Source organism: Mus pahari, chromosome 14, assembly GCF_900095145.1.
Source record: "Mus pahari chromosome 14, PAHARI_EIJ_v1.1, whole genome shotgun sequence".
Taxonomy (NCBI): domain Eukaryota; kingdom Metazoa; phylum Chordata; class Mammalia; order Rodentia; family Muridae; genus Mus; species Mus pahari.
The window spans coordinates 65,242,652-65,263,682 of NC_034603.1; the positions used below are offsets into that span (position 1 = coordinate 65,242,652).

The following is a 21,031-nucleotide window of genomic DNA, read 5'->3' on the forward strand; positions in this document are numbered from 1 at the left end:
AAAGATTTATTTATTTATTATTATATGTAAGTACACTGTAGCTGTCTTTAGACACTCCAGAAGAGGGCATCATATCTCATTCAGATGGTTGTGAGCCACCATGTGGTTGCTGGGATTTGAACTCAGGACCTTTGGAAGAGCAGTCAGTGTTCTTACACTGTGAGCCATCTCTCCAGCCCCAATCAGCTCTTCTAGAGATCTTTCTTCCGATCCCTCTGTTCATGTCTTGTCTCTAGGAACGGAGTCCACCTTAATCCTCCCTGCATGGGATGGAAGCAGGAATTTTGGATGGGCTCCTGAGCCGTGGTGTGTGACTTGGCTGTGCAGGGCACCTGCCAGACCTGGGGGTGGGACCTTGCCTTTGCTTGTCTTCATCCGTGTCCGTGTCTGCTGCCAGCTGCGGGCACCTGCAGGTGTTTGCTTTTCTCGTCCAGCTCCCTCATTTTACTGAGGGAGTTGTTTATCTGGCTGACAGGAATGGCTGGAACTCATCGCCAAGGCCTAAGACAGTGACATCAGCATGAAGGTGAAACTGGTCCCCTAGGAAGAGCCCGTCACTTGTCCCTTCTAGTCAGGCCTTCCTTGGTTGAATCCGCTCTATCCTAGGTGACCCGGAGGGATATAATACATTCACAGGGTGGTGCAGGTGGCAGCTCATGACTTCCTGTGGGCACGTTGGCCAGCCGGGGTGGGCATCGTTACCCGGTGCTTGTGAGTCTGTGAGTCAGGGGGTCTGCACTGGTTACAGCTGTGGTAGGTGTAGTCACCCAGTGCTGAACATGGCCAGGTCAGACTTTTCAATACAGTATCTGCTTGGAGAAGCCACCCATCAGGTGTCTGAGGTGGGCGAAGGTCACGTGGGCCCCAGCTCTTCCATAAACACAGACCTGCCTATCCTCTGGCTGGTTCACCTGAGGATCTCAGGGGGATACAAAGGGTGAAGAGCTCCCCGGTCCTGGATCAACTTCAGCGCCTGGTGTGACGTTTGTTAACTCGAGTGTTTGTTGAGCTTCAACCAGCTTCCTTTCTGGAAGCGTGGATAATTCAATGGACAAATGATCAAAAGTCTCTCGGCCCCTGGAGGATCGAGAAGAGAGAGAGAGAGAGTCCATGCAATAAGAGCAGGAACTCAGAGACGGCTGCGTGACGGCTGGGCATAGGTGACTACCTCTCTGGGCAGTCAGGATGACATCCTTCAAGTCCCCGCAGGCTACATTCTGGGCCACCTCTAGACCAGCTTCTTCTAGGGGTTAGAATTCTCATCTGTTTCTGAGTGTTGACGGCTCTAGCGTGTCTGTCCTCCTGTCTGTCAAAGGGGGACAGTAGCAACACTGAGGTGAGGTGACTGCCAATTCGATAACTAAGTCACAGAAATAGCCCCTAGCACAGGGTAACCCCAGCTGCACTTATCTATCACTTACGTGTGACTGGACACAAACACAGATCTTCCCAGCTACCTGTGAGTTGGGCCATGTTGGACAGACAAGGTATTCCCTCTGTCTTGTCTTTTTCTCTTGGTTTTCTTGGTTTCAGGGTTGCTCTGTGTAGCCCTGGCTGTCCTGGAACTCACTCTGTAGACCAGGCTGGCCTCCAACTCACTGATCCACCTGCCTCTGCCTCCTGAGGGCTGGGATTAAAGGCGCCATCACCCTCCTGCACATGTGTTCTCTTATCCCAATGACTGGGAGCCTCCTGGGTATTTTTGTCCATTTTTCCTTCAGTCTTGAGTCCCTCATGCTCCTCTGTGTGTTTGATCTCTACTGCTTTAGAAGTCTCAGCTCTGGCCGGGCGTGGTGGCACGCCTTTAATCCCAGCACTCGGGAGGCAGAGGCAGGCGGATTTCTGAGATCGAGGCCAGCTTGGTCTACAAAGTGAGTTCCAGGACAGCCAGGGCTATACAGAGAAACCCTGTCTCGAAAAACCAAAAAAAAAAAAAAAAAAAAAGAAGTCTCAGCTCTGACCCTGTATGGACCCATCTCCTGCATGTCTGCCGAGGCTGGCTCCCTGGGGTGGCCTGTCCCTGGGATCCTCTATGGGGGAACTCCAAGGTGTGGATTCTGTGAAACAAGTCACCTGAAATCCTCAGAAGCCTCCCTGTAGGCCAGGACCGTTCTGTCTGCCTGGCAGCTACTCACACCTGCTATGTCTTGCCCTCGGAGCCTGGGAAGGCCCCCATTCGCTTCAGCATTGGCAGGCCAGCAGGGGCTGCTCAGAGAAGCTCAGAATTTCCTGTCTTTGCCCTGAATGACGCCTGATCCATTCTCTGTCCCACAGACACTATCCCAAGCAGTCCTTCACCATGGTGGCCGACACTCCGGAAAACCTCCGCCTCAAGCAACAGAGCGAGCTGCAGAGTCAGGTGAGAGCCTGGAGCTCTGGGGCTGGTGGAAGGAAGGGGTGGGGGTTGTGTAACCGGATTGAGCCAGGGCCCTTGTGGTCTCTGTAAAGCCTCCGGTGCTGAAATCCCAGGCTGGCCAGTCTCCCCATCCCCTCTCTTGCTCAGTTACTTCACACTTCCTGACTTCTGCAGAGGTCGGGTGTGTGTGTGTGTGTGTGTGTGTGTGTGTGTGTGTGTGTAAATACTGCCTTCCTACCTGAAGTTGGTTGGGGAGGTGTGGGCATGTGTTTGACTCTCCTGGGCTCTTAGAGCCTTCTGCTCTGTCCCTTGCCTGCCACTCCCTTTACACGGGACACAGAAGGGCTTGGGAGCCAAACTGAAAACTGTATCAGTCTGTGATGCACAGCCTGTCCTCCGTAACCTTGTCTTGAGACCTTTCGGATGTCTTGGAGGGAGGGCGGAGGGAGGGACCCATCCGCCCACCTCTTTAGCTTGGCTTTCCTGAGTGATACAGGTTGTTCCAACAGTAGAGGAGGAGGCATGATATGCCCTGGCTCCGAGGGGAAGACTTTGTCCTTCAGGGACTCCGAGCTGCACCAGCTAGGTGGCCTGGAGCTCCAAGAGCCTGCCTGGAACCAGCCTGGCCTGCCTCAGTGAGGATTAAAGGATTAGATGAGAGAATACAGTGGGGCAATTTACTGAGTTGGCAAGGGGCCCAGGCTGGTGCCACCTGGGCCACAAGGGCTCACTCAGCACAGACCCTTGCAGGACTGTGTCAGGTGGTTTTTGGTTTGTTTGTTCTGGTTGTCCTGAGATGATAATGCCATATAACCCTTTTAAGATTGCCTTGGGGGCTGGAAAGACAGCGCAGAACTCACGTCATTACGACGTTTGCATCTCTAGCTCTGGGGGAATCTGAAGCCTTCCAGCGTCTGCGCTCACGTGCATTCACGTGCACATAACCTCATGGAAGCACGCACCTACGTATAATTAAACATAAAAAAAAAATCTTAGGAGGAAAAAGAGAGAGAGAGAGAATAGCATTGAATCCCCCCTGAAGTCTCCATCCCCCAAGTGCCAAGATTGCAGGTCACACCGCATGTGGCTTTATGGTCTCCTGTCTACTACCTGAAGGGAACAGTTTGCTTTGCTTAAGCAGCACAGTAGACCCCCGAGGCTGCTGAGAATGTGGGAAACGGTGGTTACTTAGGAAGCGGTGTGGTTACTTCTCCTTTCTGGTCCTGGATGCAACTCCAAGGGCAGGTTTGGGATCAGTTCCCTCCCTGTCCCTTCTTGGAAGTGAGCCCTAAAGAGTTCAAGGCCACATGGAGCAAGGCTTCCTGCCGTATCTGGGCTCTTCACTCCCACACACCAGTGTGAGCCTTGAGTGTGTAGCCCTCCAGTGTGTCCCACAGCACAGGCAGCTGCTTGCCCCTTAGCATTTCCTGGTGAAGCTGCTCTGAATGACTCCTGATGACAGTGGAATGGTCCAGCAGGGCCAGATGCCTGGACCAGGGGAGAGGTCTCCCCCTCCTCCCCCTCCTCCCCCTCCTCCCCCTCCCCCTCCTCCTCCTCCTCCTCCTCCCCCTCTTCCTTCTTCCTCCTCTTCTTGCTCTTTTTCCTCCTCTTTTTCTCTCTTCCTACATCCTACTTTAAGGAGAAACCCAACCCACTTGCCCTTGGGAGCCCACAAGAGCTCCACCTCAGCTTTTTTTTTTTTTTTTGCTTCTGGAATCTGACCCCAGTAGGGTGGGGCTGATATCAGAAGGCCGCCAGCCAGCCAGCCCTACTACCCGTGCCTGTGTACAGGGGCATCAGGGTTGCCCTTGCTGTTTGTAGGGCTGCCCTGCTCTCCACACACAGACTTGGAGGTTCCTCCTAGCCTATCCAGGGTCTGCTGTGGGCTGCCGTTGCGTTCTCTCAGCTTCTTACTGAGAGGCAGGCCCCGTGTGTGTCAGTTCTCACAACCGTATTCTCAACAAGGGAAGAGCTGCTTCTATGGGGTTACCTCTTTGGTTGTTGACTTCTCTCTTTGTTGTTGTTGTTGTTGTTGTTTTGAGCCGGGGTCTCACTGTATCCTTGGCTGGGCTGGAATTACCTATGTAGTTTGAGATGGCATTCTCCTGCCTCAGCCTCCTGGGTGCTGGAATTTTAGGTGAGAGTCCCTACTCCTAGATTAAGAAGAGGGGTGTTCTTATTACGTAGGTGGGATCACTGAGGTCTGGAGAAGCCACACTGATGAAAGCTCACCATCTTTCTTATCTAGCCACGGCCCCCTGTCTGTCTGTCTGTCCGTCCGTCCGTCCGTCCGTCCGTCCATCTGTCGGTCTGCCTGTCTGGGACTCTTTGTCTCTCAGCACCACTTGCCCAGCCCACAGGCAGGCAGGTTTTGAGCTTAGCTGGTGGGGCCTTGGTACACAGCTGGAACTGTTCTATCGGACTTACTGCCCATCACACCAACTCGAAGGAGGTTAACCCAGGCCAGCCTCAAACCCCTGCTAGTCCTTCCAACCCAGCCTCCTGGGGGTTGGGATTACAGGTGTTTGCGCCTGCACCCAGGCCAGGCAGGGGTGCCCTGCAGACTTCCTCTGCTGGGCTGCTAAATTAGGCGCAAGCAGGGTGGAGCTAGTAAAGCCAACAGGTGGCAGCTTCGGGATGGTGACACACTGGAGGGTCTGTGTGACCCCAGTCAACGGGGGGTGGGAGGTGAAGGAATTGTCTACATTAGGGGCATAGATCTGTTCCTGGACCTGGGGACCTGCAGGACCACGTGGAAAAGAAAGCTCTGTGCTGGTGTGTCTCTCCCACCATCTACCATCTGTGCAGTCTGAGCCCTTTGTTTGTTTGTTTGTTTGTGTTTCTTTCCCCCTCATAGTTTTTTTCCCCCCTCTATAGTGAAATAGAAATAGAGACCCATTTGCCTGGAAGCTGGGGGCTGGGCCTGTCGCTAAGGGCTTGGCAGGACCAGCCTGGCTAGTGATGGATCTGTGGCTGCTGTGGGGGCAGGGCTGCCTAGGGCTTTGTGTGGCTGGAAGCAAAATGGGGGAACCTTCCCCCCCCTTCCCTGCCCCGCTCCAGCAGGGCACCCAGGGCTCCTTCCAGGGCTGCCTGCTTCCTGGCCTGGCTTCCTGTGTGAGTTCTTTCCTTTGGGGAGCTGCCTGGGGCCGTTTCTGCTTTGTTCCCCCACTGCTGCCATTGGTCCCGAGACCGGTGCTTTGGGTGTTTGGGGTATCTGTAACCCCCCCAACCACAGAGCTGCCCAGAAGTAACACTCTGAGCCGTGCTGTCAAAGCTGGCAGTTGTCCCCAGCTCCCCTCTTCTCACTGTACCCCCACTAGAGACAGTATCCTTGGGGTAGGGTTGAAATAGAGGATGTGTGCGACCAAGTCCACGCCCTCTCCCTGCCAGATGTGCTGGGAGTCTCTCTGTTCTTCTGTTCCTTGTCACCTTCATAGAGTGTTTCAGGAAATGCCCTCTGTGTGTGTGTGTGTGTGTGCGCGCACGCGCGCGTGTGTGTGTGTGTGTGTGTGTGTGTGTGTGTATGTGTATGCGTATGTGCATGCACACAGTGCCTCTCCCTCACTCATCTTGGGGCAGGGTTCTCACTCCTGTCTTGGATCCTGTGACCTGCACGCCAGCCACACCCTGACGAGTGACACTCTTCCTGGGTGTAGTAGCACCTATGTGTCATCTCGAATGAAAAAGACTGGGAGACAGCTCCCTTGGTAAAGTTCTTGCCCCCCTCAAGTTCTCAGCACCTAGGTAAAAAACAAAAGAAAACAAACAAACAAACAAACAAACGGCAGATGCTCCTGACCATAATCCCTCTGTGGGGAGGTTAAGACCAGAGGATTCTGGGGGCTCTGTCTTAAAGGAGGTGGGTAGTCTTCCCGAAGAAGACATCTGAGCTTGCGTGTGATCATAAACAATGAAGTTATGCATACATGTACACATAGCTTAAAAATGCTCTAATAATCTGAGCCAGGTATGACAGTGGGTACATTCAGGAATCCAAGGCCATCCTTGTTTGCATGGTTGAGTTTAAGAGAAGCCTAGTGTATGTGTGTGTGTGTGTGTGTGTGTGTGTGTGTATGTGTATAAACAGAGGCAGGTGGATCTCTGTGAGTTCCAGGCACTCTTGGGCTATATAGCAAGTCCCAGGCCAGTCAGGGATATGTAGCGAAAATGTCAAAAAATAAATAAAAACAAACAAATAAATAAATAAACCAGAAACACTCTACCAAAAACACAAGCAGAAACTACTTGTGTTGGATCCTGCCCGGAACAGAGGCCCCGGCAAATGCCACCACCTGGCAGCCCTTATTTTATTGCCAGAAGCAGCAGCCCAAAGTTGAATCTCAGATTGTCACCTCTGGCTGTGTCTTTGGTGTTGTGTTGTCATTTAACACTCTGCCACAGGGCGGGGCCTCCATGTATAAAATGGCCATCATCTCTCGGGTTTGCCTGTGGGAGCATTAGCATGTACTAGGTGTTTGCCACTCTTGGCCTGGTGTCAGAGCTTAGCACATTTCCTTTTCCTGTTCTCTGCGAAGGGAGAGGAAGTGGAGGCGATGACTTTGACCTCCACTCCCGGCTCTGATCTTTCCTTAGCTCCTCACATCTGTGGGCCTGATGGGAAATCCAATTTCTTTTTCAGAGGGGAATTGACTACACAGTAAGGGTCCAACACAAGGAGTTTCTGCTTGTGTTTTTGGTAGAGTGTTTTGGTTTTGGTTTTTTTTGTTGTTGTTGTTTGTTTGTTTTTGACAGCTTCACTATATATCCCTACTGGCCTGGGACTTGCTATATAGCCCAAGAGTGCCTGGAACTCAAAAGAGCTCCACCTGCCTCTGCCTGGGGATAGAGGTGTGCACATCCCCCTGCTCCCCCTGCCCACCTTTTGAGAGAGAGATTGAGTGTTTTGCTCTGTAGCACAGGCTGGCCTAGAACTTTCAATCCTGCCCATGTCTCACTGTGTGCTGCCAAGCTACTGGCTGCTTCTGCTTCTTGATCCCAAGAGATGATGGGTCTGCGTTCAGTTCATTCTTTTTCATCTGGCAGACACTGGTGTGTGGCTGCTCTCTGCAGGGATAAATGCGAGAGGCTAACCAAACCTACCCAGCAAAGGTAGATTTTCATGGATCCTGGCTGTCTGGGCATCACGCCCAGTGCTGCTGTGGGAATTTCCAGAGAGGGAGGCCCAGGCAGCACCAAGCAGGGATAGAGTCATCTGGCCAAAGTTCAGGCCCTGTTGTGGCCAAACTGACAAGAGGCTTGAGTGACCTGGCAGGCCATCCAAATGCAAGCACTCTTGCGTGGGTGAAGGGAGAGTCTGATTGGGGGCCTCCAGGCTGCCCCCCCCTTTAGCAAAATCAAATAATAAGATAAAAAGCTCTCAAAGAAATTTCTCCACCACTATTCCCCAGTTAAATCCAAAAACTGCTTAGATCTAGGGTCATAGGCTCCAGATGGAGTGGGCCTTTAGAGGCTGGCCAGCCTGTTCTCCTTCCCTGCACACCAACCTCAAGAGGAGCACTGGCTTGCCTTGGAACCTGTGGTCACACTGTGGCACCCAGGCTTCCCTGCCCCCTCCCACCCCACCTTCTCTGCCTCCTGTCAGTGTGAAATGGATTATCCTTTCCCAGTGAGGAGGAAAGGCGGGTCCCTAAGCCTGGGAACCAGTTGATGTCACTGCAGCGTAGACATGGCAACTGTTCCCTGGATTAGGGGCCTGACCCTTGCCAAGCCAGGAGACTGGAGGGAGTGGGGCTTGGCATTGGTTCAGCACAGTCACCCTCCTGTGGTGTGCAGCACAGCACTTCCGCCTCAGCACAGTTGACACCATTGCTTTCCCATTTAACAGATGTGGAACCTGAGGCTTCAGAGGTGAAGTCACTGGCCCAAGATAACACAGGAGGTTGGAGATTGGGCCTATCAGTCCAAGCTCCTTCTGGCTCTAGGCCCATATTTAGTGATAGGAAAGTCTCCTATCTTTTGACATGAGAGGGGGGGGGGAGGGAGGGAGGGAGAGAGAGAGAGGATCCTCACACTGTATATTTGGCTTGCTTCAAACTCATGATCTTCCTGTGATTAGTCATAAGAGTATAGGCAGCTGTCACCGGGCTCAGCCTGTGTGTGTGTGTGTGTGTGTGTGCTCACGTGTGCATGCATGTGCACGTACATATTTTGAGATAGTCTCATGTAGCCCAGGCTGGCTTCAAATATATATGTATATATGTCACCTCACAGATTGTCCCCTACCTCCCTAGTGTTGGGATTCTAGCTGTCATTACCATCCTGGGTCTCCTGTGCTTTTTGTTGTTGTTGTTGTTGTTGTTTTTGTTTTTGTTTGGTTTGGGGTTTTTTGTTTGTTTTTGTTTTGCTTTTAATTTTTGTTTCTTTGAGACAGGGTTTCTCTGTGTAGCCCTGGCTGTCCTGGAACTCCCTCTGTAGACCAGGCTGGCCTCAAACTCAGAAACCCGCCTGCCTCTGCCTCCCAAGGGCTGGCTGGAAGTACAGGCGCGGGCGCCACCACTGCCTGGCTTTGATTTTTGATTTTCGAGACAGGGTTTTTCTTTTGTATTGACTACGCTGGCCTCAAACTCACTAAGATCAATCTGCCTTTGTCACCAAACTCTGGGATTAATGGCATTCACCACTACTGCCTGGCATTTCTTTATGTTTTCACTCATATCTGTTATCTGTGATATGCTCTTTAACAGGAAACTGAGGCCTAGTGGGACCCTTCTGGATTCCTGCAGTCTCCATTCTTTGCAGATGTCTTTTTTTTCCCGAAGGGTTTCTTAGTAGTTGTGCTGTTTGGGGGCCTTCTAGGAGGGGGTAGATGACAGGCTCTGGGTGGTTCCTGTGTCAGTCCAGGTCCACATCCCAGTCACTGGCTTCTAGTGTGAACCAAGTACATTCAAACCCCTGGATCTTTTTGGTCTCACTCTGTGGCTCTGTCCTAATTTAGCAGCCCGTCAAATGTTGGATTACGGGCCTGAGCTCCCAAACCCATCTCCATCAAAGGAGGAAAGATCCACCCAAATGGTAATCCTGACCCTGGAAGGCCTGACCGGAAAGCCCAGGAGCTCCGAGTCCTCAGTGCTCTGACCAATGCCTCGGGCTTCACATTCTGGAAACTCCCCACATCCTGGCTCCCGTGTCCTGGACTGACCTGGTTCAGGATAGTGCAGTCGTTGTAGAGGAAAACCAGACAGCTGGTGAGGCCTGACACAGATGGTTGCTGAGGTGGACAGTGAGCTGCTACAGCCAAGAAACGGTTCCCAGCCTCGGCTCTCCAGAATCCCCAGAGGAGGATGAGCGATGAGCTGTTCCTTAGACCTGACTTCCGTTCCTGTTGGGGAAGTCCTTTCTGTAGTGTGCCCTGCGTGCCTCTAGTTTTTTCATACAGTTCTCAGGAGAGCGGGGCAGCAGTGCATGGTGGGGCTCTCCTCGGAGCTTGGACCTCTCTTCTGAGGTTCTTTGCATGCAGAACTCCCTCTCAGAGGCCGGCTTGGCAGAGGGTCACTGATGGGCTCACCGCTCTCTTGGGCAATGACTTTGTCCTTTGGCACACACAGCCTTATTAGCTCAGCTAGTCGCTTTGAGATGCTCCCACACTCTTGGTGGGTCCAGCCATCTCCTGGCTGGGATGCAGGCTGCTGACACTCAGATTTGGCAAGGGCATTTTTTAATAGTTGTAGGCAGGAGTGTAGGGTTAGGAGCCAGGCATCCCGACGCCTCCGGACATTTGCTGCTAAGCCATGTGACCTCAGGCAGTAGAAATGACCTTGTTTTTTTAAAGAAATAGTGACTTAAAAAAAAAAAAACAATTTATTTGTTTATTTATTTACTTATTTATTTTTGGTTTTTCGAGACAGGGTTTTTCTGTGTAGCCCTGGCTATCCTGGAACTCACTCTGTAGACCAGACTGGCCTTGAACTCAGAAATTCGCCTGCCTCTGCCTCCCAAGGGCTGGGATTAAAGGCGTGCGCTACCACTGCCTGGTTTATTTATTTGCTTATGTATTTATTGTATGTATGTGAGTACACTGTAGCTATCTTCAGACACACCAAAAGAGGGCATCAGATCTCATTACAGGTGGTTGTGAGCCACCATGTGGTTGCTGGTAATTCATCTCAGGACCTCTGGAAGAGCAGTCAGTGTGCTCTTAACCACTGAGCCATCTCTTCAGCCCAGAAATGACCTTTTTACTTAAAACTTTTTTTTGGCTTTTTTTTTTTTTTTTTTTTTTAAACCCAGCCTGGTTTTTCAAGAGGGTTTCTCTCTGTAGTTGTCTCTGGCTATTTGAAACTCTGGCCTCGAATTTATAGAGATCCGTCTGCCTCTGCTTCCCAAGCACTGGGATTAAAGGCATGTGCCACTACCACTTAGCACATAGATAGATAGATAGATAGATAGATAGATAGATAGATAGATAGATAGATTTGTGTGCTGGTGTTTTGCCTATATGCTATGTACCATGTGTATGTCCTGCTCCCTCAGAGACGCTAAGAAGGCCTCAGACCTCCTAGAGCTGGGGTTACAGATGACTGTGAGTCTCCACATGGTGCTAGGGATTGACATGCGTTACATGTCACAGAGAGGTGGGCGGTCTGGTGTCTGTTTTGAATGTACAGTTTATTCACACGCCTCACTTTAGGAAGAGGGAGAGAAACTCACGGGGAATGAAGCTAACGATCTAGCTCCAAGTCAATGCCGCAGCCATCTAGAGACAGTTCACTCCCAGACAGTGAGTGGGTAGCGTTGGCATGATCAGGTTGCAAGGCCTGTGCAAGCCTGCTCGGTGCACAACAAGCCATCATGACCATGTTCACTGCGTGCACCACCATGCCCAGCTAATGCTCTCTTCGGATGCATTCTGATGTCGGGAGTTTGAGCCGAAGTGCCTCCATTTTTGTTTTCTTTCTTTTGTGTTCTATGTATTTATTGCAGGTCCTCTGGAAGAGCAGCTAGTATTCGTAACCATTGAGCCATCTTTCCTCCCATAAGATATTGCTTCTTTACAGGCATTCAATGTGTGGCCTTCCTTCAGAGCCCACTAGATATGTCTTAATGGGGTTATTATTGCTCTGACGCCTCTGGCTTAGGCTTCTGCATTGAGTGTGTGTATGCCTGCGTGGGGGGGGGGGAGGCTTGTTTCTGACCAGTCGCCTCAGGATGGGCAAGCCCATCTTCATGTCCACCTGAACCCAGGCTCTCCTTTTCCTCTTGGCCTCCAGGTGCGCTACAAGGAGGAGTTTGAGAAGAATAAGGGCAAAGGTTTCAGCGTGGTGGCAGACACGCCCGAGCTTCAGAGAATCAAGAAGACCCAGGACCAGATCAGCAATGTGAGCCCCTGCCCTAGTGCCCAGGCACCCTCTGCCCTCCTTTCTCATCCATCCCCGACAGCCTCAGCAAAGGCCCACTCGGCAGTGGTCTGATCAGAGGCAAGGGAGAGGTTGAGCTACCCGGGGGGCCTTTTCTTTCTTCTCCCTCTTTGGTGGGCACTCTGCCCAAATGGCATTTCCTCCTTAAAGAGACTGCTCTTTTAGAGGCAGACAGACAGACAGACACACACACAGAGACAGACACACAAACACATACAGAGTGTCTGAGTCACCTCCCATTCTCTGGAGCTGACCCCATTCCCTGGTCATGGTGGGGGTGGGGTCAGACGCCTGCTTTTAGCACCAGGGGCAAGGCTGGAGTTGGGGGTTGAGCCTCCTGTCTGCCTCTGGGTGCTAACACAGCAGTCATTTCCGCCCTCCCTCGACCGCCTCCCACCTCAGTTTGCTCTTCCTTCCTGTGTGAAAACCCAGCTGGCTTTGCCCACAGGCCCTACACCCCCTCCAGGCCCTTTCAGGCCCAGTCAGGGACTGGTCATTGGTGTCTGTTTGTTAGACATAGGCGTGGAGAGTGGGTGGTGGAGTGACAGTCTCTATGGTTCTGTAGAGCAGCTGGGGCTAGGGAACATCCCTCGGTTCCTCCTTTACATAGCCGCAGACCAGCAGCTTGTATGGCTCCGGGCTGTCAGGGGCCTGGTTGGGAGTATGTGGGTAGGTGCTGCTGGGAGTGACGTCACAGAACATGGGCACAAGCCTGAACGGCGAGTTATAGAACATGCCCCGTCAGCTGCAACAGACTCCTCTTATAAGTGAAGGCTGAGGCGGGCCAATACCCTCATGTCTGTCACAGGAAAGGGTCTACCAGTTTGCCTGTGTCATTCTGGACTGGGGGATGGGGGAGACAGGATCCAGATTCAGATGGCTTGCCTTGTTCACACCCTCCAGGATCATCTCACCCCATACTGTCTCATAGCTCACTGGGCTGTCATAGCTCACTGGGCTGTGCCCCCAGTGAGCTAGTGTGGAGGGTCAGGTGGCTCCCATAAACACCACACAGAAGCACCCTCTCGTGGTAACTCTCTTATTCTGCCCTCTGTCTTGTTTAGTGGCACATGCCTGTAACTCCTAACATTTGGGAGGCTGAGGCAGGAGAGTCATGGATTCAAAGCCACTTGAGGCTGAGGCACGATCAAGAGGTCAAAGCCATCCTGGGCTTTATAATAAAACACACGCATGCACGCGCACGCACACACATACACACTCTTTCACACGCACACGAAACAAAGAAAACTTCTTAAAGGAGGGAGGGCTGAAGTTTAGTGATAGAGTATGCACAGGGCCCAGAGTCCCCTCCCTCGAACTACAAAGAGGAAGCATAAATAACTGCTTTTGGGGGGTGGGGCTGGAGGGGGAGCTTGGAAAGTTCATTCAGTATTTTCTACTCTTGTTTCATTAAAAATGCTAGGGACTGTCTAACCAAGTGGGTTTTGCAACCCAGTTGTTATCGGGCATGGTGGCACACGCCTTTAATCCCAGTACTCAGGAGGCAGAGGCAGGTGGATTTCTGAGTTCGAGACCAGCCTGGTCTACAAAGTGAGTTCCAGGACAGCCAGGGCTATACAGAGAAACCCTGTCTTGAGAAAAAACAAACAAACAAACAAACAAACAACAACAACAAAAAACTCCCAAACAACCCAGTTGTTGAGCTGAAGTTTAAAGTGAACACCCCGATGACATGACTTCTCCTGAGCTGGAGGGCCTGCCTCAGAAGGCTTCAAAGCCTTTTTGGCCCCCAGGAAGGCCTGGTACAGTTTGCCCTCTTCCAGTCTGGGCCTGGCTCACATCCTGGACTTTCCTTTCTGGCTCAGACCACATAAAGGGTAAAAGGGTGTATCGGGGTGTCCCAAATCGAAAGAGGGGAAGTGGTGTGGCCTTGGGTGATTGGGAAATTGGGATGGCTCACAAAGCTGGAATCATGTGGCTTTGTGTCTTGAGACGCTTCCGGTCAACCTTTGGGACGTTCAGTCATTGATTTACCAGGTTAGTTTGGAGGAGACAAGCAAGCCGTAGCCATCTCTGCCTGGCTTTCTTGGAAGGTTTCCAGCGTGTCCTGACACCCAGTCTCTTTCGCCTACCTTCCTGCACCCTGTTACTGGACATTGGGCACATTAAATGCCTGAGGAGTTCTGGTAACAAAAAACCCACTGTAGCCACGGTATCTACACTACCGATAGCATCTTATCAGCCCCTTCAGGGAGGCAATTAGCTGATGGCCCTGGCTCTGGACTGAGGGAGGTGCTTTGTATCTGACTTGGGCTTCCAGAGCAGCCGAAGCCTGAGCTGGCAAGTGGCAAAGCTGGAAGTCTTTCTCTTGGTTTTAGGGAGTGTGACCAGGGTCTGTCTCTGTCAGAGCCCCGCACAGTCAGCTGGACTGCAGAGCTGCCTAGCGTGCGTCCATCCACAAGGACCCATGGGTTCAGTTTTCCCCACACACAAAGGATTCCCTTCCATCATCTGGGCACTGAGTGAAACCTCAGGCCTCTGTTTCCCAGCATTCCAGATTGGCACCCCTGGACCGGGGCCTAAGATTCAGCATCAGCAGCCCACCTTGGGGCTTACTGTGGTACTAATGGAAACTTATCGCTTAAACTCAAATGGTCTTACCAGCAGCCCCTCGGTCCAAGGACACTGGGCATGACTGTGTCCCAGAACCCTGAGGGAACTTTAAACCACAGGCAGAACGGTGGCTTAGTTGGGTCAACCTCCAGCATCCTTCTCTGAGAAAGGTGCTGTTCAGAGCCACACTGTATTTTGGTTCCAAAATAGCATCCTTGTGTGTGGCTCATCTTCCCAGTTTAGCACCTAATGACTAGTGGTCAATTCCGAAGGTCAGACTTGTCTTCTAGAGATGGAGACTGGCTTCCCTGGAGAAATCACTTCAGACAAAGGACTTTCACCAGCTAGAGCAGTTGAAAACCAAGTGCCTATTTTCTTGGAGTGGTCATGTTTGTTTGGGGATGTGATGTCTACCTCAGTCCTGTGTAAGGCAAGAGAGTGAGAGAGAGACACGTGGCCTTGTTCTGGGCACGCTGGGCTCCCACTTTCTGTCCCACAGATGCTGGGATGCTCAGGAAGTGCCCAGTGCTTCAGTAGTGATGTGTCAACAGGAGTGTTCAAGGCAGGATTATCTGCTCTACACTCTTGCATAGAGAAGAGTCACGAAGAGCCTGGGGTACAGCTCAGTGACAGGATATGGATTTAGCATGTGTGGAGGCCATGAGGCTCATCTCTAGGGGAGAGGGAGACAATGAAGACAGAGTTATAACACTTGCTTCACAGGTATGGGGTCTCGGGTTAATCTTCAGAGTCAGAGAGAGAGAGGGAGAGAGGTGGGGGAAGAGGGAGAGGGGGAAAGGAAAGGAAAGGAAAGGAAAGGAAAGGAAAGGAAAGGAAAGGAAAGGAAAGGAAAGGAAAGGAAAGGAAAGGAAAGGAAAGAATCCTCTTAGCCCCTGTCCCAGGTTTATCAGTAGCTAGAGACTCCTGGGCTAGAGAGAGGCAGAGGTGGGGCCAAGCCTTGCTGGTTCCACACTGGCTAATGACCCACAGGACAGTAAAACCATGAACTCTGCAGATACCTTTGCTCCAGGGGAGAATCCTTTGCTTTCCTGTTAGCTAAAAATAATCTACATTCTATGCAGTAGATTAGTCTTAGTCTCCTAGCTAAAAATAATCCACATTCTATGCAGTAGATTAGTCTTAGTCTCCAGTGTCTGGGCCTGATCAATAGATAGTAGTTAGTTGTGGGGTAGCTCTTGTGAGACATATCTGCAATTTAGTGCCCTGTAGGCTGAGGCAGGAAAGATGCTGAGAATTCAAGGTCACCTAGACAACACAGTGAGACCTTGGATGGATGGATGGATGGATGGATGGATGGAAAGACAGACAGACAGACAGACAGATGGACAAACAGAATAGAAAGGAGAGAGAGAGAGAGAGAGAGAGAGAGAGAGAGAGAGAGAGAGAGAGAGAGAAGTAATTGTAAATTTTCATTTCCTCCCCAGAGTTAAATGGTCAGGAGGCAGGCTCGTTAGACGATCCTTTAGATTTCTCAATTATAAAGATTTGCTTTGTTTTTATTTATGTGCATGTGTTTCTATGCCACTTGCGTGGGCTGCTCTCAGGCTGGAGGAAGGTGTGGATTCCCTTAGAACTAGACTTACACAGGAGGTTGAGAAGCCACCTCATAGGAATGGAGGCTATAGGGACCAAACTGGAGTCCCCTGGGAGAGAAAGCAGCCTATGCTCTTTCCCACTGAGCCTTCTCTGTGGTCCTAATTCTCGAGTTTGATTTGGAAAGACCGCATTTATCCATAGCTATTTCCATCTTTCAAGATGTGTCGTTACGGAATTGTTGGCTCGCCTGTGTACCTGTGTACCATGCTGTGTGTCTGCTGCTCTAAGAGGCCAGAATGGGCCATGGAAATCTCTAGACCTATAGTTTATAGGCAACTGTGGATTGCCTGTGGACAATGAGAACTGAGCCCAGGACCTCAGCATGAGCAGTGGGCACTCGTAACTGCCGAGCCATCTCACGTGCCGCATAAGCCAAGTTTGGCATCAAAATGGTCCTTCCTGCTTGAGTGCTGGGGTTACATGCCCAGCTTATAAATACCATGAGTCTCTCACCAATTGCCTTTAATCCCAACACTCTGGAGACAGAGGTAGGTGGATCTCTAAGTTCAAGGCCAGCCTGGACTACAGAGGGAATTCTGGGACAGCCAGGGCTACACAGAGAAAAGACACTCTGTCTCAAACCAAAACCAAACCCTGAATCTCATAGGAAGTCAGGCTGTGTGTTGGTGGAGAACTAAGGCTCTTATGTACTAACAGTAGATTCTGTCATGATCCATTTAACCTAGCCCATCTTCAGCCTTGGTTTTCCCGTCTATGAAATGGGCACAACAGCAACATGTTATTCTTGGGCTGGGTGAGAAAAAGGGGTGACATATAAGGCCACAAAGCAGGGGTTCACCCTCTCAGCCCCCTCCCCCTCCCCGAGTGGGCTGGCTCGTGAGAGTGAGCTGATCATTCCATTTAACTCTTCATGTTAGTAAGCTGTGATGCAGCATCATGTGGGGAGGGACGCGTGTGGCCTGGTCAGGCTTTTTGTCAACCACAGACAGGAAGCAGGTAGTCAGAAAGCAGAAGCTAAGCCAGCCAGCCTTGAGGGCACCCGACCTAGTCACACAGAAGGACTGCCCGACAGCCGGCCTCAAGGGCACCCGGCCTAGTCACACAGAAGGACTGCCCGACAGCGGGCCTCAAGGGCACCCGGCCTAGTCACACAGAAGGCCTGCCCGACAGGGGTCCTTCAGCTCCAGTCTCTGGACCGTTGTGCACAGAGACTTGATGGTGCAGGAAGGGTTGGCTCCCTTCTATGGAGGTCCAGCATTTGGGGACTGACTCAGCACGGGAGAACATTTCTTGCTCTTCCAGAGAACCTAGGATCAGTTCCCAGCACCCACATGATAGCTCCTGACCCTCGGGAGCGTGTTTCTCTGACTGTTTTCTTGGGAAACTGCTAGGTGGGCCAGGAGAAATCACACAGCTTCCCCTTCTCGCTGAGGGGGAAGTGGAGGGCAGAGGGCAGCCTGAACAGGGCCTCCCGTTTTAGCCACTATACCCCATGCTTCTGGGTCCTCCCCAGGGTAGGGTGATCCGGTGATTATCCCCCGTTTTTAAGGGGCCCTGAGGTACTCTAGACGTTTGGACAGAGTTGAGAGAACAGGGAGGGGTATGTGGTCCTGCCTCACACTTACCCTAAGGCCTGTCTGGGTGGGGCTCTGTCCACTGTTCCAGTGAAAGGCCCCACATACAGCTCTCCAGGTTCCACTTCCTCTTGCTGGATTTGAAAGTGTGCATCCGGCTTGAATGATCACTTATTTAGTGCGTGTGTTGTGGAGGTCAGAGGGTAACTTGCAACTCAGCTTTCTCCTTGTGTTTGATCTGGGAATCGGGCTCAAGTCATCAGGCGAGTGCCCTGACTTTCTGAGTCATCTTGCCAGCCCCCTTCTTTGAGTTCAGGGGAGATACTGTGTGGAATGCGTTTACGGCCTTGGTGTTAAGCGCTACCGAGATGTTAAGGCTGTTAACACTGACGGTGGCGAGTGGTGACGTCTGTGCGTCCAAGGAAGATGAGATTGTCTTCCACTGTTCAAGATGCCTGAGTCTTTGGGGGGGGGATCTCATTTTATACGCATCTTCCCTCAAGACTCTGACTTCGTTAGACGGGGCCTTGCTGCGTAGCCCTGTCAGGCCCAAGGCTCACTGTCTAGACCAGGCTGGCCTTGAAAGTTGGTGGCATCCTGCGACTGCCTCCCGAGTGCTAGGTTTATAAGCCTATGCCTCCCTTCCAGGCTGCACACTGGGGTGGGTGGAGCTAACCTGGACATACACATGTCCACATACCGGCCCTCAGAACTGATGGGCAGCCTCAGGATCACAGGGGAGTGGGTAGTAATTAGAAATTAAAAACATTTTTTTTTTTTTAATATGAGAAGGTTGTAGACAAAAAACCTTGGAAGAGCAGTTGTCTTGTGAACCTTTCAGGTGGCGTTCTCTACTGCTTCCTATTGGGCACAGAGCAGGCTCCCCGGCGTCTGTGCGTACCTCACACCTGGGTGTCCTCCTAGGCGGTGTGAGGGGTACACCCCTGTGAAGTGTTAGTCCAGCTTCCTTGTTCCGGACTGTTTCAGCATGTGGGTATGTGTCCCTGCTTGGTCCTGAAGGATAGGGCAGAGAAAGGGAGAGAGAGGTTGGACTCTACCCAGACTCAGTGAGTGGGCAGCTCTCTGCTTCTAGACGACACCCCTCCCACACTCCACTGTCGTGCTGACTGCTGCCCTGCCTGTCCGCCAGCCCAGACTGCAGCAATAACCATTATTTAGCCAGCGGTAGTGACCCAGGTATTCCCAGTTGGCCGACTATGTGCGGAGAATGCCAAGGCTGAGAGGAAACAGCCGAGAAAGCCTAGAAAGGGATAACCTAGGCCCTCACCAGGACTCCGAGGTCTGCAGAGCTCTGGGTTTGGCTCCTTTTCTGCTGTAAGAACATGAGTGAGTTTGCCCAACTCCCTTACTCATCCCTTCCACTGCCCTTCTCCAGGGCTAAGGAGAGGGCAGGGCAGAGTCCTGGTAAACAAGCCAGAAGCAACATCTGGGGCAGATGCTGAAGCCTCCCGAGGATGGAACAGTCACCCTGATGTTGTCTCCGTCTCATTCCTCCTCCGTTCCCCTTGGTTGATCTCCTCCCAACCCCCAGTTTCCTCTGGGAGAACAGGGAGTAGACCTCACGGAGGTTTTTCGGGCGGGGAGGATGTGGCTCCTGAGGGTGCAGGCAGGACACAGAGAATCTCTGCCTGTCGCTTCTCTGCCTCATGTTTTGTCCATCACTTAGTGTGCATTTTACCCTTTCCCTGTTTGTACAGTGATAGTTCTGTATCCTTATTCTAAAGCGCTCTGTGCTTTGTGGGGGATTGCGCTAAAGTCACCCAGGGGAGTATTTGGCCTGTCTTTAGGCAATCCAGGGACTGGCACAGTCATTGTGTTACATGCTGACCATATAAAATGAGCCTGTGACGCTAAGCCTGCAGCCGAGGGCCTGGCTCACGGGAAGGGCCGGTAAATAGGAGCAGCTGTGGTGGTTACTGTTGACTGGAGGGGGAGCGAGAAAGGTTCAGACCCTGCCACCAGGAAGCAAGCTCTCCTTTCTTTCTCCCTCCTCGTCTTCTCTCTTTTCTTTCTTTAGAGACAGGGTCTCGTGTAGCCAAGCCATTTTGCACTTTTTGTTTTGAGATAGGGTCTCACTGTGTAGCCCTAGATGGCCTAGAACTAACTGGCAAAGTAGACCAGGATGGCCTTACACTCAGATCTACCTGTCTGGGCCTCTGGAGTGGTGATGTCTTATGTACTGCGCCTGATTTTGTGCAGAATTTGTGACCAGCCAGTCCTTGCATGGACTTCTTATAGCTGGTATCTCCTTGTACTGTGCTATATAGCACATAGCATTAAGGAGGTGAATGTCTGAGTTGTAGGGCAACCTGGTCTACATAGTGAGACGTTCTCACCAAAAAAAAAAAAAAAGATTTAGCTGAGCAGCTGAGCTTGTCATGGTCAAGTCACTTAGACAGCTGCGCGCGCTCACACACACAAACACACACACACACACACACACACGTACACGCACAACACGGTCTCACTGTTGCTCAGACTGGCCTCACTCTTCCCGCTGCCTCGGTAGCTAGGACAACGGGCACTTACCACCACCCCACCCAGCTTGAGTGGCAACAGGAGAGAACTGGTTGGTTCGCAGCAGAACCCTTCACCCATTCCTTCTGCCCCACAGATCAAATACCATGAGGAGTTTGAGAAGAGCCGCATGGGGCCCAGTGGAGGTGAAGGTGTGGAACCAGAGCGCCGAGAACCCCAGGACAGCAGCAGCTACCGGAGGCCCGCAGAGCAGCAGCAGCCGCAGCCTCACCACATCCCGACCAGTGCCCCCGGTGAGTGCCAGCGAGGGAGCTGGGGACGGGAGGAGGGGGCGGTAAGAAACTGGCTACATACATAGGCATCTATGCGTGGAGGGCTGCTCCCCCAAAATCTCATCCCCATCCCTGCTAAGGATGAGAGAGCAGGAGACCTGGAAAAGCAGATTGAGGTGTGAAGGGGCATACAGCCCTGGCATGAATGCGCATGCCTAGCCACAACAAGCCTTTGCTTTGGAGGGCCCAGGGAAGGGGAACACCAGTGGTGAGCAAGGCCCAAGTGGGGCTGGAAATTCATACCTTTGACCTTATAGGGGGCGAGGGAATGAGTTTGGCAAGGTACTTTCTGAAGTGTCTCTTCCATCTTCTAGTGTACCAGCAGCCGCAGCAGCCGCAGATGGCCTCGTCCTATGGTGGGTACAAGGAGCCAGCAGCCCCTGTCTCCATACAGCGCAGTGCCCCAGGTGGCGGTGGGGTGAGTAACTGTCTGGAATAGAGGGGCCCTGGGTGGAAGAGGTCACAGTCATGTGCACCTGTATACAGAGACACACACACACACACACACACACACACACACACACGGTAAAGGCTAAGGATATAGCTCAGTGGTAGAGTACTCGCCTAATATGCACAGGATCTTGGGGTTCTTCTGATCCCCAGTACCATGTCCCTCCCCCCAGAAAAGGATTATACTAACTTGTGTCTCTGTGTTAGCAGGAAGTAGCTTCGGCTGCTCTCTTGAGCCAGCCTATAGTAGGACTCAGCAGTTTTGCGGGATGAGAAAATGAGCGCCAGGACATT

At 51.9% G+C, this 21,031-nt stretch overlaps 1 protein-coding gene across 1 annotated transcript in view; it reads left to right on the forward strand.

Annotated features, from left to right (window-relative positions):
* Nucleotides 1-21,031, forward strand: part of Lasp1 (LIM and SH3 protein 1) — a 39,636-nt gene that overhangs the window by 14,229 nt on the left and 4,376 nt on the right. Inside the window, exons 3-6 of the mRNA XM_021212670.2 lie at nt 2,275-2,359; nt 11,584-11,691; nt 20,092-20,248; nt 20,602-20,705. Of these exons, the coding sequence (XP_021068329.1) occupies nt 2,275-2,359; nt 11,584-11,691; nt 20,092-20,248; nt 20,602-20,705 (454 nt within the window). The remainder of the gene's footprint in view (nt 1-2,274; nt 2,360-11,583; nt 11,692-20,091; nt 20,249-20,601; nt 20,706-21,031) is intronic.